General features: G+C 43.1%; 1 protein-coding gene across 2 annotated transcripts in view; it reads right to left on the bottom strand.

Moving 5' to 3' along the window:
- Positions 1-4950: 4950 nt before the first annotated feature.
- Positions 4951-24471, bottom strand: part of mkln1 (muskelin 1, intracellular mediator containing kelch motifs) — a 39889-nt gene continuing 20368 nt past the window's right edge. Inside the window, exons 9-18 of one of the 2 annotated variants that reach the window (XM_039792096.1) lie at positions 23163-23275; positions 22278-22490; positions 19328-19549; positions 18616-18745; positions 13129-13276; positions 12351-12465; positions 10940-11079; positions 9747-9849; positions 8416-8470; positions 4951-6117 (exon numbers count right to left, since the gene is read on the bottom strand). In XM_039792096.1, coding sequence (XP_039648030.1) covers positions 5996-6117; positions 8416-8470; positions 9747-9849; positions 10940-11079; positions 12351-12465; positions 13129-13276; positions 18616-18745; positions 19328-19549; positions 22278-22490; positions 23163-23275 — 1361 coding nt within the window. In that variant the 3' untranslated portion in view covers positions 4951-5995. The remainder of the gene's footprint in view (positions 6118-8415; positions 8471-9746; positions 9850-10939; positions 11080-12350; positions 12466-13128; positions 13277-18615; positions 18746-19327; positions 19550-22277; positions 22491-23162; positions 23276-24471) is intronic. The other variant, XM_039792097.1, reaches the window with a different exon arrangement.

The following is a 24471-nucleotide window of genomic DNA, read 5'->3' as shown; positions in this document are numbered from 1 at the left end:
ATACCAATTTTATTAAACAAAAAGAAATTACAACATTACGGCACACTTGTCTTTCATTTATGTCTCAGCTCCCTGTGCGTAACAACCAATCACAGACATTATCAGATCTTGGTAGAAGCATGCTGCGTGCTTATTGGCTCACTGGCGCTGATGACATTTACTCCTTTAGGGGTTGAAATTGGGTCTTGAATGACGAGGCATTTTTCGATACTCCTTACTTTAGAGCAGGAGCGTCAACTCTTTTTTTTACTAAGGGCCACATTGGAAAAGAGAATTACATCAAGGGCCAGACATGTAAAGTTTATTGACATGCTTGTAAATACATATAGGCAAATATCTTACACTGTATTATTGCATGTCGCTTTTTTTTGGGGTCATTTTTGTTGCTTTTTCCCCGACATTTTTGTCACTCATTTCGACTTTTGTCGAACTTCAGTCGACATAAAGCCCTAAAAAAAGTCAGCAAATAGTTCCTTGTCTGTCATAGAGTTTAGCAAATCTAGCAAATCAAAGATTACATTTTTTTGTAATAAACAACCTGTTTCATAGCCTAAATATGACAACTCTCTGCTTCTGGGGGAATTTCTGAGTCTCAAAGTTGGTTGGTTGCTGCCAAATTCGAAAAAGTCGCCTAATTGGAGTTTGAAAACATTTTCCCCGTCTTTTTGGTTCGGCGCACAACTAGGCGGGGCCAACATGTATTGTGAACCTAAATGAATAGGAGGGACGCGTCAAAATCGGCAGAGGGCCCAGGTTCGCTCCGCGGGCCTTGAGTTTGACACGTGTGCTTTAGAGGTAATTCGATCAGTGCCTAAAGAAAGTATTGAATTGGGTACGCGGCCCTACTGATGGATTTAGGGAATCCAGTGTAGTGGGTCTTCGTAGCAGGCGGCTTCTCGCTCGCCGCTGAAATTACTTCTCCGGTGTCGGTGAAACACACCGGCATCAAACGCCATTTACAGTGACGATAGGTCCACTAGCAGAGCACACACAATCACAGTAAACAACAGCCTGAAGGGGGGGGCTTTGGATGTTATTCTACAGTGCACTTAATGGAAAGTTCTCTGTTGTAATATACATACGCACATTATGAAATTTAACAAGCAGGATGTAGCAAGTGAGGCATCTTGGCTGAATTCGCCAGCTCCCGATTCCACCGGACGTGCATTCAACGTATAGCGTCAACAGATTCCATTCACATTTTATTTTGTAGGAGATATAAAGCTCATGTCTGACACTTAAAAAGGACCATACCGCAGTTTTTTTCGCTCAGCAAATTTCAGCTCTTTTACCACAAACTATGTACCCTTAAAAGGAACAGCTGGGATAATAATCAGATAATAATAATCACATGAGATTGACACCACTCTCATGCCTGTTTGCTAAATACAAAGCAGCAAGTGGTTAGCTTAGCTTAGCATAAAGACTGGAAACTGGGGGGGGGGAGCTCACTTATTAACACAATATGTAAAAATGACAGCTTATGGATTCATATGCGTTTATGTACCTGGCTGGTGTTAGCGGTAGCCTCATACGTAAGGAATACTTTACCATTAAGTTTATAAGATTCAAAAATCCAAAAAACGGAGAAAAGTCTTCATGAATTTTTTTGTTCTTCATTGTCCGGGGAGGCATGCGAGAAAAACAAGAGCCTTTGTTCTTCTCCAAGAATTTACTATAAAGTAACACAGGGTGAGTAATTGACATAGTAATTATTATTTTGAGGGTGAAGTATTCTTTTAACCTGCAAAACACCAGTATGGTCCTTTCATTTCAAAATAAGTGCAAATAAAAAAGGTAAATCACGGTCTATAATATGCCACTAAAAGACACACTCAAGTTAACTTGTATCTGTGACTCAAACACTGAATTCCCCTCTGATTACATGACCCGCAAGCCAAAATAGTGTTAAATATGAAAGATATGATTAAATTCACCACCCTTATTTTTATTTTTTTTTAAGAGAGAAATAGGACTGACCCTTAACAGTCGTGGCAGATGTGTCAGGGGTTGACGAGTGACGTAGCGTTCTGTGAGAGAATCACTGGTTGATCCCACCTGACCAATGAACGATGGGGAGGATAGCGATCACACTTCCACTGAACAACCACCCGTTCGTGTCGGACTGAGAGTCGTGGAAGATGATAAAGAAATCGGAGCGTAATTAGTGCGTTCCATTCCGAGCTCAAAACCCAACATGGCTGCCTAGGGCTGGGCAATATATCGATATTGTATCGATATCGTGATACGAGACTAGTCATCGCCTTAGATTTTGGATATGGTAATATCGTGATATGACACAAGTGTTGTCTTTTCCTGGTTTTAAAGGCTGCATTACAGTAAAGTACTTTTCTGAACCTACCAGACTGTTCTAGCTGTTCTATTATTTGCCCTTTCCCCACTTAGACATTATGTCCACATTACTGATGATTATTTATCTAAAATGTAAGGGTGAAGAGATTTTGTTAAGCGCACCAATTGTCAACCCTACAATATCGCCTCAATATCGATATCGAGGTATTTGGTCAAGTATATCGTGATATCTGATTGTCTCCATATCGCCCAGCCCTATGGCTGCCGCGTGCATCATCAACATTGTAAGCTGTATTAACACGCATTTATTTGCACTTCTGTCTCACTAAATCAGTCGCACACACAGTCGTGTCCAACTTCTATCTGTGGACATGTTGTAACGCTGTCTGTGTGCACAACAAAACAGCGTACTGCGTTGCTATCAACTGGTATTGTTAAAGGTCCCATGGCATGAAAATTTCAATTTATGAGGTTTTTTTAACATTAATATGAGTTCCCCCAGCCTGCCTATGGTCCCCAATTGGCTTGAAATGGTGATAGGTGTAAACCGAGCCCTGGGTATCCTGCTCTGCCTTTGAGAAAATGAAAGCTCAGATGGACCAATCAGGAATCTTCTCCTTATGAGATCATAAGGAGCAAGGTTACCTCCCCTTTCTCTGCTTTGCCCGCCCAGAGAATTTCGCCCATGAGAGAGAGAGAGACATCATGGCTTTCAAACGAGAAAAGTGGCAGTTGGTCAAGGCCACACCCCCACCCTCCACCTTGCCCCCCCTCTCTCCTCCTCAATAGCTACAGACACAGAAATGGCACATCCTAAGGAAAGCTCATTGTGGGACTGGCTCTAGTGGCTGTAATTCTGCACCAAGGCTGGATTTTGGGAAAGAGACTTTAGATACAGTATTAGGGGACCACTAAGGTCTATATAAAAGAGACTTCAGATACAGTATTAGGGGACCACTAAGGCCTATATAAAAGAGACTTCAGATACAGTATTAGGGGACCACTAAGGCCTATATAAAAGAGACTTCAGATACAGTATTAGGGGACCACTAAGGCCTATATAAAAGAGACTTCAGATACAGTATTAGGGGACCACTAAGGTCTATATAAAAGAGACTTCAGATACAGTATTAGGGGACCACTAAGGCCTATATAAAAGAGACTTCAGATACAGTATTAGGGGACCACTAAGGTCTATATAAAAGCATCCAAAGAGCACCATGTCATGGGACCTTTAACAATGGCTAACCTGGCTAGAGCTAATGAAAACCATGACAAATCGGATGTCCTTCCCAGCTGCTGCTCCCGAGTTCCGAGGTAAATGGAACGCACTGTAAGCACCAGTTAACATGGAGGTCTGAAAGCACGCGGCTGCACGACCACTAGCGGTCTGTGAGCAGGGAGGCAGCCCCGCGGCCAGACCTCCAATCCCTCCAGGGCTACTCTTATGTAACGGACCCTGACTTCATGGAGGATTTCAAAAGTATCTGACATTAGCTCACCTGTCTGCCGGTAAAACTCAAACATCGCGCTTAACCCCGGTTCCGACCAAAGAGTTCGAGATGAGTTGAAACCTGCCAGTCCACACCGACTCTATCATATTCATAGCAACGACTCGCTGTACTTGCGCTCTAATGTCCAACTTTTTTAGGCTTTTTTCGTAGCTGGAATATGATTTGTAGCGTCTGAAGCTATAAAGGAGGATAGGGACAGTGTGATGCTCGCTACGGTTGCATTTCAAGTTCTGAAACTTTTCCCATAAAAACGCACTAAAAACGGTTTCAATGTTACAACCAATATTTGACACGTGGCAAGAATTGTTCCTAAAAAAGTGTGAAAGACATTCTGTGTTGGTAGGACCCTCCGTGGCGAGTGTTCCTTTCTCCATTTAGCAGACAGTTGGAACTACGAATAGGTAGTTTCACATTCCTCCTGTGTGAGTCAATCAAGGATCATGTTGTCAAGCCTTTGAATAATAATAATAATAATAATAATAATAATAATAATAATAATAACCATGCTATAAGTGGGATAATACCTGGCATTTTGTGCATTACATGGCTGTAATGGATGACGCGGAGGCTAGACTGGTTCTGCTTAACCCTGCTGTCGACTTCACAAATCTATTTGGATGGACATTTGGGATTTTTTTTTAGGAGAAAAAAAAAAACAAAAACATTTCACCCAGTAATAATCCATCACACTGAAGGAACACCCTGTCAACACACAATGCCAAAATGCCTTTTTTCCTACTCTATTTACCAAACTCACCGGGGCTCCATTCACACAGCCACCAGTTGCTTTCAATCCTTCCCAATAAGTATAAGGAGTATTGAATGTAGAGCCAGAAAGTTACTCTATGTGGACCCTGACATTTTTATATGGGGAACAAGAAAGAAAACGATCCAGCACACAATCTGTTCAATCCAAAACATTTCCTATATGTGTATTATTTACATATTCTGTACACCATTTAACAACTTAGAATTAAGTCACAGTCCATTAACTACCAAGGAAGAAAGAAACTTAACTTCACTTGTGTCTCCTGTAGTAAATGCAAATTTTTACCAGCCAGTTTCAGGGTTAGGGTTGGTAACAATCCAAACAAAAAAAACAAAAAACACAAAAAAAGGGAGGTATATTTAGATATATATTAAACTTTATCTCATAGACTCATTCCTCTATTGTTACTACAACACTATTACATTGTCTTTGCCTCTGCATGGCCATCACAATCATAAATAGGGGGCATGTGTCGCAGAAAAGCAAGCTAGCCAAATCATCAACATGAAACTTTACATAGGAGTTTGAGGAAGAGGCTCGCGGTAAATGTAAGCCAAAGAACAGAAGAGCTTGTAGCTGTGGAGAGTCAAGTGGTTTCCTGTATCACTGTCATACAGTCACACCGTCCGGCCTTCAAATAGATTAACAACCGGGGAATTTGAACCGCACTTTTCGCAACACTTGGCATGAATAGGCGCCGCCTCATCATCTGTTTTTGCTCCAAAACATGTGGATGGACGCCAGCGGTCGACTGTGTGGGCGTTTTGCATGGGCACAAAGGAAAACAATCAAGTGTTTGATTTTTGTTTTTTACAACAACAAAAAAAAGAAAAAAAAGGGAAAGATCTATGAAAAAAAAACGTGCAAAAACCTCTTTTTTGGCCTTAACATTTCAGGGCTTTGTGGGGAGGTGGGTATCAAGAGGAAATGAAAAACACAAGCGATGTTTGGCAGAGTTTAGACGGGCTTTGCGTGCTCCAAGAAATGTTCATCAGCAAGAAAAAAACAAAGGGATATGTTGGGGAAAGAGAAAAACACACACACACACCTTAGGTTGTCAAGTTTGGCTCATTTATCCAGATACCACTGTGTGTGTGTGTGTGTGTGTGTGTGTGTGTGTGTGTGTGTGTGTGTGTGTGTGTGTGTGTGTGTGTGTGTGTGTGTGTGTGTGTGTGTGTGTGTGTGTGTGTGTGTGTGTGTGTGTGTGTGGAGCCTCCCCACCAGGTAATGCAGACTGGGACACAGCAGAGGGTCAGAGCCCACCAGAAGGCTTCAGGAATAGAAAAATAACTGGTCTCTGCCTCCTCCGTCCCATCAGGCGTGGGTCTGTGGGTGGGTGGGTGTAAAGTCAGTCCAGCGTGGCGAGGCGAGTGGGTGGGCGGTGGGTGTGGGGGCGGGGCTAGAGCGTGATGAGGTCCACCAGGTTGCCCTTGGGCGGAGTCATGCTGTCCGGGAAGAAGTTGACGAGCGTGTCGAAGAGCTGCGTCCGCTGAGCGTACGTCTGGTCCACGTCGGAGAAACCTGAGAGAGAGAAGGACAGAGAGGACTCGAGTCACCGCCTCGGGGCTATACGCCTACACCAACCAGCAGGGCTGTCAAGTGTACTTTTGGGCGAAAAGTGGATGCTTCACGCAGAAGATCTATACAATCGCCACAGTTTTGAGATCAGTGTCCGACCAAATGTCTCCACTTCGGTTCCCAAGTTGTGGCGTTGGATAACGGCCAGAAAGGTGATTTTGCTCAACATTATGATGTCCCAGTGAAGTTGACCTTTCAGCTTTTGAGTGTTTTTTTTTTTTTTTTTATCTTAACTAGTCGTTTTGGTGTCATCTTTTGTCAGCTTAACTCGACTGCTCAACTCAACCTCAACCGCTGAAATGGCCGTGACCCCGCGGTGCCATGTGCCAGGCTCACAGTCACCTTTTGTCGGCTAAATATAACGGTAAGGAATGTGAAGGTTTTTGTTTAAAGTGCTCATATTCAGCTTTTTCGCTTTTCCCTTTTTCCTTTATTGTGTTATGTATCTTTTTTGTGTACGTTATAGGTTTACAGGCCACAGGGTCAAAATTAAATGATTTATTAAAAATGTAATAACAATAACTTGTAACAATAACTTATTTCACCAGTAAATTCCTGTTAAACGACAAAAACAACCACTGGATGGGAAAAGGGAATTTTACAACAACTTTGAATGCAGCACGAGGCTGGCGAGGCGAATTTCAAGTGAACGCAACATCTGGGTTGTTTTTCAGACAAGGGCAGCTGGTGTTACAATCCTCTCCAGTGAAATACAGAAACACTTTTACACCGTTTAGCTGTCAGCATTTTAACAGTGTTTACTCCAGCTGCTAGCTAATGGTAGGCTAACGTTACCTGCTGTCAGGTGTAGTGTTAACTAGCTAACGGTAGGCTAACGTTACCTGCTGTCAGGTGTAGTGTTAACTAGCTAACGGTAGGCTAACGTTACCTGCTGTCAGGTGTAGTGTTAACTAGCTAACGGTAGGCTAACGTTACCTGCTGTCAGGTGTAGTGTTAACTAGCTAACGGTAGGCTAACGTTACCTGCTGTCAGGTGTAGTGTTAACTAGCTAACGGTAGGCTAACGTTACCTGCTGTCAGGTGTAGTGTTAAGTAGCTAACGGTAGGCTAACGTTACCTGCTGTCAGGTGTAGTGTTAAGTAGCTAACGGTAGGCTAACGTTACCTGCTGTCAGGTGTAGTGTTAACTAGCTAACGGTAGGCTAACGTTACCTGCTGTTAGGTGTAGTGTTAACTAGCTAACGGTAGGCTAACGTTACCTGCTGTCAGGTGTAGTGTTAACTAGCTAACGGTAGGCTAACGTTACCTGCTGTCAGGTGTAGTGTTAACTAGCTAATGGTAGGCTAACGTTACCTGCTGTCAGGTGTAGTGTTAACTAGCTAACGGTAGGCTAACGTTACATGCTGTCAGGTGTAGTGTTAACTAGCTAACGGTAGGCTAACGTTACCTGCTGTCAGGTATAGTGTTACCGTAACTAGTGTCCCGTGCGGCGATGTTTCAGTTCCCTCGAACGTCCGTTTTCGGGGCATCAGAGTGAAGCGCAGGCATTTAAGTGGCACCGAAATCTGCATTGCTATTCGGTCTGGTAGATAACGGTCGTTAAGGCACCGGTGCCGTACTAGCACTGGGTCTCGGACACCCCTCCCCACCCCAAATAAAAACTCTTTGGATCTACACAATTCACATGGACATTTTCCCATTAAAAACGTGATTTTCGCCAAAAAGAGTTTAGTTTGCAGGTATGCCTCTTGCGCTAAATAGTCAATCTTTGATTTTCTTCTCATGTTTTACGCCAATGTCGGCTCCAGGGAATAACCGCGTGTGGAGAACTGGAGTAATCCGCTTCTGTAAAAAACGGGTGACTACTTTTACTTGTTGCCAAGGGCTGGCAAGCTACGCGACATTGTCTGGACGGACAGCGGTGAGTGGCCGCGACATCTTGGTTTGAAAGTGACAGTCTGGCGGTGTGTGTGTGTGTGTGTGGCGCAGGGCGTGTATGATTGCAGGCGGCGACCACTACATGTAAATAATCAGAGTAGGGAAAACGGTTTGAATGCCGATCCCCGATCAGTTAAAAAATGCCCATATCGGCTCTGACCAGATACTTGAGATCGTCATATCCCTAATTCTATCCATCTGATTGTTGAAGTTTTGCTCCTGAAGCATCCTCCATCTCACACAGGTCACTTGCTAAAATCACCAAATACAAAACAAAACCTATCTGTCCTATCTGGACCCACGCGTGGGGTTTGTTTGGTATGAACAGGGGTCAAGGTTCTTACCCAGAGGGATGAAGTCAGAGCCGGACTTGAAGAGAGCCGAGGGAAGAAGCTGGAACTGAAGCAAAACACCAACGTCTGAGTCACTTTGAACGTTAAGACAGTACTGAACAAACACACAGCCACAGCACACAAAGCTCCTGCTGGAACCCTCTGCATGCAAATGAGGGCAGAACACAGCCATCTGGACAGATGGAGGGTCATTTCCACACAGCGCCGGCTCTAAAGTAATGGGACTTCTGCAGAATTCATAAACCAAGTCCACATTTTTTTCACACATTTTCTGTCTGTCTATATTAAACTCTCCTATACGGTCACTTATTTTACATCTAACTCCCATCTTGTTTACACACCTATCCCTCGGATTCTCCTTTTCATGGGTTCTCTTTTCATGTCTCTAAACTGTTAACCTCTTTATTTCTAGTTGATTTTCTCTTCCTCCCCTCACATGGTCTTTGTATTGAAGACCCCCCCCCCGCCCCCCTAGCTAAGAATATATTTTAAAAAATAAAATCTACACTGAAAACCAAAGTAATATTAAAACTAGAAGGTCACGCAGAGAGCACAGACCCCCACCATGGCATGCCCTACCTCACAATATTAGTTCAGCGTGAACGTTTCCAGTCGGGAACTCATTTTTACCATTATTCCGACACCACATGAATGAAGCCAAATCTCGCAATGTTAACAAAAGTAAACAATATTTTGGTTATCAGCCCTGTGATTTGGATCCACTCCAAAATGTAATGGGTTCTTCCTTGGCCCATGCTACACCCAGGGTTTCTGCAGGTTTCACCAAGTCAAATGTAAGACCTTTTAAGACCTTTTTAAGACAATTATGTACGACATTTTAGACCTTTATCACAACATCAACTGAGCCCTTTTTTTTTTAAGCCAAGCATCGCTAAACTTTCACTTCCCCATAGATGAAGAATAAAATCTGTTTTATATCTGTGGTACAATCAGGAAGAGACTCACATCAATAACACGAAAGCTGATGGGCTGCAACATAAGTAGCACATTGGTCTCATTTGTAGTCCTAATACAGAGAAATTGTATTTGGACTAGCGAAAGAAAGAACTACAACACCACGGAATAAAAAAAGAATTGAGAATAATGAGGTAGCGCTGCATGGACGTAGGAAAATGAAGACCTGTTTAAAATTTTTAAGACCTAGAAAACAACGCTTCAGCGAATACAAGACTTTTTAAGGCCTACAATTTGGATTTTGAAATTTTGGACTTTACGACGCCGCAGAAACCCTGTACACCCTTCCACCAAGGTTCATGGAAATTTGGACCAGTAAAGTAATAACACAATGAAGTATGCAGTACCTCTTTGGTCTCATCGGGGTCTGTGTGGTCCACCGTGAGTGAAAGGTCGTTCTGCAGGTATTTCAGCGCACTCAGCGGCTCCGACTGGGCCTTCTCCTCAAACCTGACCAATCAGAACACACGGATGGGTCAACATCACATACACTCAGTGGTGCTTGCAGTCACAACAAATGAACACTAGATGGCAACAAAGCAGAGAGAATCACAGCTCAGTAGTCCGGTTTCCCATCAGGACCAGGGGGAAGATTCCGTAGCCTCTCTTCTTACATGACATACTTTCCCCTCAAGTGTTTAGTAGCAAAAAAAGGCAACGCTATTGTTCATATTTTGGCACAATGTTATGTTAGTAATGACAGTAGTAGTGGTCATAGTAAGTGAAAATGTGATCTGGGATGCACATAGGCCTGTAACAATTATTACATGATTGTCTAATTGTCAATCTTTTTAGATAATCAAAGTTTCTTTGTTTAACCGCAATTAATTGCTGACATTAAGCTAAGGTCCTGAGGCGTAGGCATGGTAATTGTTGATTTTGCCAAATTGTAATTATATAAGTGATTATTGGTCAGGCTATTTGTTTGTATTATTATTATTTCAATTGTTAGTTGTTGGCACTTGACCTTATACAAGTTCATAATAATAAAAATGATAAGCGGGATAGAGTTAGAAAAAAACGTAATGAGAATAAAGAGGAGTGGTTTACTTCATAGGCTGTTTATTTGTGTTTTTACATTACCTGGGCCACAAGACAGTGATATAACCAAAAGATGTAATAATAAATTGAATTTATTTAGCACTTTTCAATGACTCGAATCCTGGGATACATTCAAAACTTTAATTTGTTTAAAAAAGTAATAAACTAATACATTTTAAATTTGACTGAAAGAGACAATTGTATTGTTATTCGCAATTATTTCTGAGACAATTAATTGTACGGCAACATTTGGAACTGTTACAGCTCTAGATGCACATTGCAAAATGTGTAACGTAACATTATCTTGAATTGTTCATTAGCTGTGTGTGATATCTGTAAAGCTGAAGGGACTAAAACGGATTTTATCCTGATGCAAAGACCATCTGCGAGAGGAAGGACACTATCCTGGAATGGAATTGTAAGACGTATGATGCTTTTAAGAAACGATTGCAAATAAAGCAAACTGTTGCAAAATAAAGGTAACGTTACAGCGACAGACCTGTATTTCCTGATGAGGTATCTGCAGTGGCGGAGCAGGTACTCCTTGGAGGGCCGACACAGTTTGAGGGACCAGAAGTCGTCCAGGCGCATCTTGGGAGAGCAAGACTTCCCGGGGTTTCCACCAAACAAATAATGCACCTGGAACCACACAGGAAATACACACTGATTACATATTCTTATACTCATCAGTCTCTTCTCTCTCACACACACACACACACACACACACACAGACACACAGACACACAGACACACAGACACACACACACACACCACACACACACACACACACACACACACACACACACACACACACAATCTAACTATTCCACAGTTTTGTTATACTTAATGCAGCCAAAATATACTTTTTCTAATAAACTGTTCTGTTATATGCAACCGCAACCTTTCGTGGGTTATTCTGCAAAAAAACCACATATGTGGCAATGTCAAACAACTTTAAAGTCAGCAGAAACTGACTTCAAACACTGCACCTATAGCACATTTAAGGGCTTATAGCTGCGGTTCTGAATTGGATTATTCAAATTAGATTGTTTTTGGAAAAAATATTGCAAGGATTGGAAAAAAAAAAGTATCTTTTACAAATACCGTAATGCATGGATGGTTCAATTTGTGTTTTTTTCTTTTCTTATGATCTTAAGGTTGCAAACCTGAACATTTGAGTCACAAATGGGGTTACCATCCTCGCAACATTTTTGACTGTCGTCGCTTACGAGCTTTGTTAAAGGGATACACCACCGTTTGTTGAAATAGGGCTTATCACGGTCTCCCCTAGCTGTAGATAGGTGGGCCAACACATTTTTTGTGCATGCATTGTTTTAGTCCGGTGCAACACCGGCAGCGCCACCGCTAGTTAGCTTAGCGTAGTGAATGGAATCCTATGTTGCCGGTTAGCATGTTGTGAGTAAAAGTGAGCCAACGAAAGACAAAAAAAACAACCTAATTACTTGCACTGAGACAAAAAAATGCGTTGGCCCACCTCTCTACAGCCAGGGTAGACCGTGATAAGCCCTATTTCAACAAACGGTGGCGTATTCCTTTAAGAGCGCTAAATGCAACAGAGTCTGACTGTAACCTTCTGACATTGCTTTTGCAGGGCTAATGAAGGAAAATGCTCATTTCAAAGTGTTGATGTAACAGAGGACAGCTCTGATCGAGACATAGCACCAGGTGTGTGAATCAACCGCTCACGAGGAGATGTGTTAACTTGATGCAGCGTGTATACAAATTTGAAAAAGCTGGAGGTGTAGCTCGCTTCCAAGGAGTGTTCTGGAGCGTTACTATGTGTAGTACCACGCGTACTAAGAGTGTTTCTCATGAAATCAGTGTGATAGCGTACTAAACAGGAGAGTGTGTGTGTGTGTGTGTGTGTTAGCCTCAGCTGTGTGTGTTACCTTGTGCATCTCATCGTAGACCAGCTGGTGTGCAAAGCGTGGACATGGCTCCTCCTCCTGCAGAGCCTTGGTGGGGTTTTCTTTCACTGCCTGATCGTTCTTATACACACATGACCTAAGACACACACACACACACGGAAATAAAGAGGAGAGGGAAGCAAATTTACATAAGTGACGAAAGGACTATACTTCCTGAAGCCCTCAAGGAAAAGCTGTTCAACAAATCCTGTTTGTCACACACACACACGCCTAGCAGAGAGAAACGAGCACACGTCCACATAATGCTGCAAGTGCCTCATTGACGTATTTCACTGGACATCGAGTACAAGAACAGCTACTGAAATCAATGTACTGGAACAGAGATGGCTGCACACACACACACACACACACACACACACACACACACACACACACACACACACACACACACACACACACACACACACACACACACACACACACACACACACACACACACACACACACACACACACACACACACACACACCTCGTGGAGGTTCTGAGGGATTGTGTGAAGAGGTGCTTGTGACACTGCGGTGTTATTTGTATAAAAATGTTGAACAGCATGTGTATGTGTGTGCATGCATGCTCTCGGTTATCTGCTGTGGTGAAGATCTTTGGTTACAAATAGAGCTGCTGTGTGTCACAGTGTTTCCTGCGAGTGTACGCTCTCCTAGTCACTGCGGCGGTGAACACAGAAACCTCTGTGCTGCACAGAGTGCGAGTGAGAGGGTGTGTGTATCTCATTGTTATATACCAGTTGTTGCGAGCGATGTCGTAGATCCAGAAGGAGTTGCGGACGTTCTCCTCGCGCTTGTCCTTGTCTTTGCTGAGGCCCGAGAGGACGTGAATCTCATTGAGCTCGGGGTCGATTGTGGCTCGCTGGGTGAAGCCCGTCATCGGTACTGTGGTGGTGAAAAAAACAACAATAAATCAACAGGGGGTTCCGCTCCGAAATAAAAACATTAACTCCTCGGGCAGACGGGATTCAGCTGAGATAAGAATATGACGATGTTTAGAAGTTATCCGGCATAGACGAGAAAATCGGTGTGTGTGTGTGAATACAGGCAGCTTGACAAGCTCCATTAATAATAAAACTTCCTTTTCCCCCGAAATGTATCAGTATCAGCATGCAGAGTCAACCCAGTGCAATGGAGACACACACACACACGCGCACACACACACACAGGACCGAGACCTGCTGTGGCTGCAGCAGCACGGTTTAATAGAAGCCTAATATTTAATCTAGCCTCATCTTATTTCTAATAAATGTCATACCAACGGTACAGCACAGCGCTGATGTGGTAAAGAGGGATTTCATTTCACACTTCATATTGCATTTTTTCCCAGTGAATTGTTCACACAGAGGAGGAAGCACAACGGGCATGACAATTACGATAAGCTGCAGCAGCTCAGCACTCGGCTGACTCAGCATTGTGCTGCGTTCACACTGACTCAGGCAGGCGGACAGCACCTTTTGGACGGCACGGGAGAAAAACAAACAGCCCAACGGAATGGCAGGGCGGGAAAACGAAACACTCGTGAAGATCTGCTGCTATAGCAGGCCTTTTTTTCTTGGCGCCCCTCAAAGAGGTTTGAGCCTGCGCTATATATTACACATGAGGCTGGCGCTAAGCTGCGCTGTTCTGACTGGACCTGAACGCTCCGCTGTGAAGCAAGCGCTAACGGGATCTCAGTTTGCAGAGCTGAGGCTGAACCGGACTCTCCCGGTTATCATGCTGCTCTGGGGGTGGGGGGCGGGACCGGTGGCACAGCGAGAAGCTTCGGCTGTCTGTCCGTGCGGCATCGGTGACAGATTGAGACAAGTTTCATAAGCGGTTAAAAATGTATCACAGTCGCGTTAAAATAGTAGTCCAGTTCCGTGTTTCGGAACAGTTGACTCATGATGCGAACCGTATGGGAGAACGCATGAAAACCACAGTTGCGGCAACCCATAACCGTGCTTTCCTTGGGACTGGCAACTCGGAGGAGGAGCCGCTGCTGTCGGGCGCCGGGGCTCCCAGCCTCCCCCCGGGGCTCCGACTGCAGGACGGCGGCAGCAGCGAAGCGGGATCTGGTTCTGAAATCTTGGCATCAGTATTAAACTGAGACCATTTCATAACCGGTTAAAAACTCCTACAGTTGGCTTTCACACCAGATGCGGACCGCGATGAACTGTACTCGAGACCACCTGTTGGAGTGGACGTCCTGCTTGACTTGGGCACATTTCGCAGTGTTCACGCTCCTCAAACAAACTGGACTTTGGGGTCAAGAGTACTCGGATCCGGACGCAGGTCCCTGACGTGAAAGCCCCCTCACTGCATTATATTTTATGGTCACTCATCTTCTGAATTTTGGGTTTTCCTTCACATAAATAAAAAACATTTACACCATAAATTGGTGCATAAAATCTTTTCAGAATGCAAGAAATTAAGTGTGATGAACTGCTGCTTTATATTCAGGATAACCATGTGTTCTTTCAGTTATTTGGACTACAATTCTGTTGTAATATTTAGATGGTAACTCAATCGCAAATAATATTTGGCACTATGTTGAATTAAGGTTGGGCCATATGGAATTTCTGTCACACTGTGCAGCCACTGTGGGAAACCACACAACATTTCATTTATTACAGTGATATCATGCAAATGAACTGAATCAGACTATAAACTCCCAGGTTGAGCAACAGACGTCTCCCACACGGAGTCTGCAGGGACTGGTCAGCACATGAAGGGAGACGTGCCGAGATGCCGCTGCAGTGCTGAGCCACGGCACACATCAACATGTGAGACCGATTATGAGACCGAGAGAGAGAGAGAGAGAGAGGGGAAGAGAGAACTGTTTGTGCTTTCTGCTTCCTTCCTGCCAAGGTAACATTCTGTTCTTTTCTTGTTCTGCTTCACCGGCGCACACATTTGAATTTTTTTTCAATTTCATATTCTCACTGCATCTAGACTCTCTCTCTTCCCCCCTCTGGCTCTGGCGGGACAGAAGTGAGCGGCCGGCAGACAAGAGGTTTATTTATGCTGCGTTTGAGGTGGAGCTGAGGTCGCAGTGAGTCTGTGTGTCTGGGGCCGGGGCTTTTGAAGCAGAGATTCGGCAGAGAGGCCCCACAGAGCCCAGGAGACTCTGACTGCAGCAGCAGATATGCCACCTTGTTTCCGTTTTATACATCCTGCAGCGGCGGCCCACCGCCGCTAAATTCTTGCTGTCACCGCTTTGATTTTATGAAATGTCATGAAATCAGAATCACACGACTCTGCAGAGCTGTCCGCTCCACTGAACTCAGACAAACGGTCGCCCGTTCTCTCTCTCCCCCCCCTTTGAGAGTGAGCCCCTGGAACAGCGACAGGGCGTCAATCACTTGCAAAGTCATGACAACCTAATAAACAACAGCACGAGTGCAGCATTTTCTCCTCAGGCAGAGTGGCAAACAGGGACGAAAGCCTTGATGGCTGCGTTTCTGCAAAGCAGGGCTGCACAACATATCGTTTTTCTATCGTCATCGCGATATCAACGGATATAAACACGTGGCGAAAGGCTGCGACACGTCACGAAAGACACGAAGTTAGTTGAAAGAAAATGGTAGAAGACTGCACTTTATTCTTGTTCTATGGCTGCCTTTTATATTCAATTCAGTGTTCAATTTGTTCAATAAAAGATTGTTGGAAATGATTTCCTTTCATTTGTTTTAAAATCATCAAGAAATGTGTTGTATTTTAGCAGTATACCGAAAAGCAGCAGAAAGCGGCAGAAAATGCAGAACTGAGTACACTTTAAGATCCGTTTATTTATCGCAGGTTATATCGTATTCGATATTCAATAATGGTATCGCATATTGCGATATTTTCCTAGTATCGTGCAGCCCTACTGCAGGGTATGTCAGCTACCATAGCTTGGAAATTAGCGATACAGGAATAATGAATTTACTGTTTATCAAACCAGGAATGAGAGAAGAATTAGCTAGCTAGCGCTACCCGGGGTTCTTAGGCCTCACTTCGCGAGCTGGCAGGAGCTCCGGAGACAGACCTTCAATAAGCGGCTGTAGAAACTGGAATCGAGCGGCTGGGGGGTCACAGAGTGCTGGTGGCAAGCAGCAGCTCCGGCTCTAACCGGTCCGTGTAACGGCAGCAAGGGGAAGTTGGTCCAGGATCAGCAAACTTTCTGTAAACAATTCCCCCCCCCCCCTACTGCTGAATAAACTCCTACAGGAAACACTTTGCCACGCTCGCACGCTGCTTATTTTGTCTGATGGAGACACAGGTTTGAATTAAACAATACCAATGAGGCTGCACGGCAGCTACCATAAAAAATAAATAAAAAACATGCAGCCACAGGAGTCAAGTGGTGATGCCATTTTAAACAAGTGCCCAACACTAGGGCTGCACGATATGAGGAAAATATGTGACATGCGATAACTTTGTTGAATATCGCGATAACGATTTTATTTGCGATAAATTAAGAGATATTAAAATGTACACAGTTCTGCCTTTCTATTGCTTTCAGCTTTATTCTAAAATACAAAAAATTGCTTGTTGAATTTAATACAAATCATTTCTAACATTCTTTTATTGAACAAATTGAACATTGAATTGACAATAACAGGCACCACTAAAAAAAGAATGACGGTTACACTTTAAAGTGCAGTTGTCTACGGATAGTTTCTTTCAACTAACAAAAAAAATCTCGTAGCGTCTATCGCGATATGTCCCAACCTTTTGCGATATGTATATTGTGCCAGTTGATATCACGGCGACGATAAAAAAAAAGGACGACATATTGTGCAGCCCTACCCAGCACACACTGGAATGATTTGTTTGCCAACAAGATTGCACACTGACCGTTGTGCACACATCATATTAGTCGTCATAATATGCTGCCCTATCAACATAAAATCCGGATAATTATAAATACTTAAAAGGTCCCATGGCAATTTCACTTTATGAATTTTTTTAAACATTAATATGAGTTCCCCCAGCCTGTCTATGGTCCCCCGGTGGCTAGAAATGGCGATAGGTGTAAACCAAGCCCTGGGTATCCTGCTCTGCCTTTGAGAAAATGAAAGCTCAGATGGGCCGATCTGGAATCTTCTCCTTATGAGGTCATAAGGAGCAAGGTTACCTCCCCTTTCTCTGCTTTGCCCGCCCAGAGAATTTGGCCCACCCATGAGAGAGAGACATCATGGCTTTCAAATGAGCAAAGTGGCAGTTGGTCAAGGCCACACCTCCTCCTCAATAGCTACAGACACAGAAATGGCACATCCTAAGGAAAGCTCATTGTGGGACTGGCTCTAGTGGCTGTAATTCTGCACCAAGGCTGGATTTCGGGAAAGAGACTTCAGATACAGTATTAGGGGACCACTAAGGTCTATATAAAAGAGACTTCAGATACAGTATTAGGGGACCACTAAGGTCTATATAAAAAGAGACTTCAGATACGGTATTAGGGGACCACTAAGGTCTATATAAAAGAGACTTCAGATACAGTATTAGGGGACCACTAAGGTCTATATAAAAGAGACTTCAGATACGGTATTAGGGGGACCACTAAGGCCTATATAAAAGAGACTTCAGATACAGTATTAGGGGACCACTAAGGCCTATATAAAAGAGACTTCAGATACAGTATTAGGGGACCACTAAGGCCTATATAAAAGAGACTTCAGATACGGTATTAGGGGACCACTAAGGTCTATATAAAAGAGACTTCAGATACAGTATTAGGGGACCACTAAGGTCTATATAAAAGAGACTTCAGATACAGTATTAGGGGACCACTAAGGCCTATATAAAAGAGACTTCAGATACAGTATTAGGGGACCACTAAGGCCTATATAAAAGAGACTTAAGATACAGTATTAGGGGACCACTAAGGTCTATATAAAAGAGACTTCAGATACAGTATTAGGGGACCACTAGACGCTCATATAAAAGAGACTTCAGATACAGTATTAGGGGACCACTAAGGTCTATATAAAAGAGACTTCAGATACAGTATTAGGGGACCACTAAGGTCTATATAAAAGAGACTTCAGATACAGTATTAGGGGACCACTAAGGTCTATATAAAAGAGACTTCAGATACAGTATTAGGGGACCACTAAGGTGAGCTCCTGTTCACTCCTATCCCAACTTCCTATCATGTCAGAACCTCCCCCTGTGGAAGGAACAACCTCAGATTGGCAGACCAACCAGCTTCTTTACACAAGTGTGACTTTAGAAATAGAAATGGTGGGTTTGGTTACCCATGCCCGAGTCCTTCTTGGTGCCATCAGATATGATCTCGACGTGGTCTCCGTCCACGTCGTAGCTGAAGAAATCATTGAGGTACGTCTTTGACCTCTGACCTCCGAACACGTACAGACAGCGGTTTCTCTGTTAGGGGGAAGAGTGGCCGCGAGGTACGGCAAACAAAGAGACAGAAATGGAGAAAATAACGATTAGCATTCAAGCTGACAGTATCTGTAATAATTGACCAGGCAGGATTATCCTCCACAGTAGTCTATGGCTACATTTACATCGCTACGTGTTGGTTTTGAAGTGGACTTTTGAGCCAAAAGCGATCTCCAGTGACGACACCAGTGTTTTTAGCTCCAGCTAAATCGCCCAAACCTCATATCTCATCAACATTCTCGTATACTGGGCATAAACAGGAGGCAGCGTGTATGGACCTTTTTCACAGCAGACATGTTGACTTGTCATAGTAGGAAAAGCACAGCTGAAACTGATAACCTTAACCATGGCTCAATTCCATCAAGTGTCCCAGTAAGCTATTTCAGTGAGTCAGCATGCACAACACCAGGGCCTCTCCTAAGTGGAATGCAGCCAGGAATGTTGTGCAAAAAAGGGCCAGACCTTCCTCCGCAGCGCTGTGGAGAGAGGTCTGACAATGCGAGACTTTCCTCACAGCAATAGAAACAAACTCCAAAATGTTGAGTAGGGGCGGACTGGACTCACAGTGTGGAAGAGCATGCAGTGGCCGATGCGGGACTGGACGTCCTCCGGGCCGGCGTTACACGAGTCTTCCCGCAGGAGGCTCCACGTCCCCGCCTGGCAGTGGTAGGCGTACAGGCCGCTGAACTGAGGCTCCGACGTCCGACTGTCCTCCACGCTGCCGTTACACGTCAGGATCCGACCGCCAAACGTGTAGATCATGTGCTTCTCGGAGTCCATGCACATCTGCAGGAAGGGCAGGGAGCAGAGGACAAGAGACGGAGGAAACAGGAAGCGGCAGAGTTCAGAAAGAGGGAGGGGGAGGAGTTTCCCATTTCATTTGGAGGTTTTATTTCTCCTCAAACAACCAGCAGCATTACAGTACCAAAGATACTTTTCACGTGGTAGTGTGCAGGTACTGATTTCCACTATTTGTGGAAGGCCATACTTTCTGCTTCATTTTTTACTTTCAAAAAGATATAATTTTTTTATCATCGACTTTATAAAGTTATTAATGAATGCTGGGGCACTTCTTACAAAAACTGTCTCGCCTCTATCAGAGTAGAAAAAACTTTGAAAGCCCTGCATTCAAAGTCAGTCGTAAATGACCCTCACATTCAATACACTTTTATCTTCGGATTCTGAATACATGGATTTTTTAATGAAGAAGGCGGCATTTCTCCAAACCTTTTAAGTGACTGCGACTGTGCGGAACCTGTCCTTACAACCTTCGTATGAGATAGGGCTGAACGATTTGGGGAAAGTTGAAAATTGCCATTTTTCGGCCAGATATTGCGATTATGATTCGATTTGCGATTTTTTTCTTAAAAGTTTAGCTAAAGTCCAATATTCACTGTAACAGATAAAACATGTCATGGAGCATTAGAACATGAGACACCATCAAAACTGCTCTATATTCTTATGGAACATGGATATGAACAGCCAGCAATAAGTGTTTTTCTTTTAAAAAGCATGGAACATTGAAGAGTCAAACATAGAACATTCATCACAAAAGCTAAAGTTATAATAATAAAAACAATTCCAATGAAAAATATCACTACTTCACTGTAAACTGAAATGTGTGCTATGACTCAGTTCAATAGCAGCATCTACATAATGCACCTTGTACCATCATGTTAAATAAAGTCATAAGTGAAAAATCCACTGAGGACATTTCTGTTAACAATCTGTGATACGTAACATGAGATCTAAGCTGGGCAATGTATGAACATGTTTTTGGACTGCATGTTGGGCTCTGACCGCTGCCAATACGCAAGTAACATACACTCCATACTGCGCCTGAAGGCATCCTGTGTAGACAGATGGAGCTCTGCTAATGTGCTGCTCACACTACACTTTCTGTAGACTGGGAGGTGTGAGGTGACGTCAGTTTACTATCACGGGAGAAGAATTAATATCACACCAGAGAAGCTGGACAGAGCAAAAAGGACTCTTGCTGAAAAACATAACGTAATCAGTTAATCATTTACCAAAAATGCTGCTGGTAAATTCCAGGGTTTTTCCTGCATAGAAGAATTTTTGGCACCGTGTGTGTGCGTGTGTGTGAGTGTATGAGTGTGTGTATGAGAGAGTGTGTGTGTGTATAGTTATAATAATTTTATAACAATTCATACAGGTTTATATTTTAATTTATATTGTTTTAAACAGGTCACTGTTTTTGGGGGTATTTTTTCTATATTTTAATCATTTTTCTATATATTTGTGTGCATTCGTCTCTAAATCCATTTTTATTTTACTTTTTATTATTCCTTTTCTTGTCTGATGTTTTCAATCAGTGTTCACAACAGATCGCACATTGCGATAGGCTGCGACGTAACGCCAAAGACACTCAGAGATTTTGTGTGTTAGATGAAAGAAAACAGCAGCAGAAAACTGCACTTTAAAATGTAACTGTCATTCTTTATTCAGTGGTGCCTTTTACATTCAATTCAATGTTTAATTTGTGTTATAAAAGTATGCTGGAAATGATTACCTTTCATGCGTTTTAAATACAACGAGCAATGTGTTGTACTAAAACAGAATCAAGGTACCCCCAGGTTCCCACTTTCTACAAGTTAAATTTAAGACCTTTTTAAGACCATTTAGAATGACATTTAATACCAACTTCATGAACATACAGGCAAAGTATGCAGGATATAAGGGAATATCAGAAAAGGATTTTAGGCTCTAAAAATAATTGTTTACCAACATTTTATTGTACTCAATAAATACATGCTTTGTGACAAAACAATGAAGGACTTTTTTAATCTTATGAAAGGACAACACAAATGTTAGACCTTTGCGAATAAAATTTAAGACTTTCTAAAGAATTAAGACTTTTTAAGGCCTTATTTTTCAAATATATTTAAGACATTTTTAAGACTTTGAAGACCCCGCGGGTACCTTGAGAATACTGAAAGTAATATTTGTTTACTTATCGCAAGTAATATGGTCATCGCTATATTCAGCCACGTTATGGCATATCCAGAGTTTCTGCAGGTTTCACCAAGTCAAATGTAAGACTTTTTAAGACAATGAATGAAATTTAAGACCTATAATCACAACATCAACTAAGCCCTAAATTCAGTATCGCTAAACTTTCACTTCCCTATAGCTGAAGAATAAAATCAGTTTTATGTCTGTGGTGCAATCAGGAAGAGACTCGCACCAATAACACCAAAGCTGATTGGCTGCAATATAAGTAGCATGTTTGTCTCATTTGTTGTCATAATACAGCAACATTATATTTGGACTAGCGAAAGACAACGCCACAGAATAATAAAAAAGGGCATTAGAGGTAGAGTGGCATGGACCTAGGAAAATGAAGACCTGTTTAAAATAATTTAAGACCTAGAACACAACACAAATTCAGATTTTTAAATTATAGACTTTTTAAGACCCTGGGGAAACGCTGATATGGCAAATTGTCCTCATATCGTGCAGCCTTTGTACGGGCAGAGACGGATGCAGTTACCTGATGGTCAAACACCAGCTTTGGCCCTCCGTCGGCCGACGTGTCCTCGCTGAGCAGCGTCCAGGTGTTGGCGTCGATGTCGTAGCGGTAGAAGTCGCTCTTCAGGGACTTGCTGTTCCGGACGCTGGAGTCCAGGTAGCGGCCCAGCGTGTAGATCTGACGCCGCTGGGAGTCTATGCACATCTTGTGGCACGAGCGAGCGCTCGGACCGCTCTGATTGGTTCACAGGAGACAGACTGTTTTAGACATGCATAGTTGGTGTCTGAACGAATTAACTAGTCTTGATGGGCAGTCAATGTGTTTGATGGGGAGATGAAAAGAATTATTCACAAAGATTGTTGGTCAAACCACCGATAATTTCAGGCCTGATGAAGACTATGAATCATATTAACAAGTAAACTTCACCTCCAAAAATGAAATAAAAAGTAACATGAACTAAAGCTAATACAATATCTGGTTAACACTTAAAGAGTAACTACTGTTTTTTTTTCAACCTGTTACCCTGGACCCTATTTCCCTATGTTTTGGTGTCAAAACTATGTTTTGGTGTTTTAAGTGACTGATGGGAACAACAATCTCGGACGTCGGTCCAGTATTAATAGAGATCGCTGCAGTCAGCAGCGGTGAATCAAGCTCCAATGTAAGTTAACAGGCAATTGTGCAGCTTGTATTTACCTTCACAAAAGTGCTTCTTTTGCCGCTGACAGACTAAGGTTTATTGTTCTAAGTGCCGGTGCATCTTTTGTCCTCCGAGGGTTAATGAATATTTTTTTTTAAATTGACTAAAAGAGACAATTGCATTGTATATCGCAATTATTTCTTAAACAATTAATTGTACAGTGGAATTGTTACAGCTCTACATCTGTGTTTCCTGAGCCCACGTACCTCTTTCTCTGTGTCTCTGGAGATGCAGGCCCACTGGTTTTCCTGAACACTGTAAGCCCAGAAGTCAGCCAGGTCCTGTGTGCCGTCCCAGCCCCCAAACAGGTAAACGGTCTCTGCGGGCGAACAAACGAGTGGACAAACATTAAACCTCCTCTTCCGTCATGTGCATTCTGCTTTGGAAAGCAAAGCCGTGCCGGCAGCCGGCTTAACTCAGGTGCTCTACCATCCCTGCACTCAGTACAAACTGTCACCCACTCCCGTTACCGGGAATAATCTGACTAAAGTTATGCTTTCAGAAAGTATTTAAAGCTCCTCAAGAGGAGCCGGATTGGCACGGAGTCCATTTGTGTAGACAAATCTGTCAACGCAGAGAGGCACGATCCACCCTGCGGCATTTTTATGTGTTCGCTGATATCTGAGAGTGAACTTGTACCGGGGTTAAAAACACACACATATACACTGCATCCTCACTAAACCTTTTACACGCATATGCACAAGCTGACTGAAAACAGACTTGATTTGTGTTTTAAAGGAGTCAGGCACCATTTACCATTTGATTGTCCAAAGTTTTACAAACTGTAGAGATGATGGGGATCACTAACACTGACAAGTGCGGATTCTTTCCTATCCTTATTATCCTAGGGATGATTTTATCTTTTTTTGCCCCTTAACTTCTACGCATGTGCCAGTGCGGTCAGCTCTAGTCTTTATCGACATTGCATTTCCAGGATTGTTCCGTTGCCGCCGGAAGTTCCAGCCGGATGTCCCTCATTTTCAGCCGGACGTCTGTCACCTGCCACTTTCTTTGTGTTGGAATTTTAAACTCTGGCCTATTTGTGAGGACTATGGTTAACTGCTCCTCAGATCTCTGCAGGGTAAATCCAGACAGCTAGCTAGACTATCTGTCCAATCGGAGTTTTCTGTTGCACGACTAATACAACTGTGTTCCACCAAAACAAGTTCCTTCCTGAGGCTATTTTGCAGAGGCTCTGTGTGGAGCTTAGCGACGCCCAAGACAGTTGTGATTGGTTTAAAAGAAATGCCAATAAACCGGAGCGTGTTTTTCTCCCATCCCGGAATGCTGTGTGGACTAGCCAGACCCTCCGCTGCAGCGTTTTTTTGTGTCACATATAACACAGCTGCCCAGTGCACTGCACACTTTGGCGACTGTAAGCCTACATTAGAATTAGTAAAGCAATCTGTCTGTTTGGAAATTGATCAGGCTTTACAGTCTATACGAACAATAAAAAAACACGCCTCGACTCGCCCCAATTCCAGTCACAACTCTGTGAATTGGCTCGGGGTATTC

Source organism: Perca fluviatilis, chromosome 23, assembly GCF_010015445.1.
Source record: "Perca fluviatilis chromosome 23, GENO_Pfluv_1.0, whole genome shotgun sequence".
NCBI lineage: Eukaryota > Metazoa > Chordata > Actinopteri > Perciformes > Percidae > Perca > Perca fluviatilis.
The sequence above is the reverse complement of the archived record's forward strand: the minus strand, read 5'-3'. Positions and strand labels throughout refer to the sequence as shown.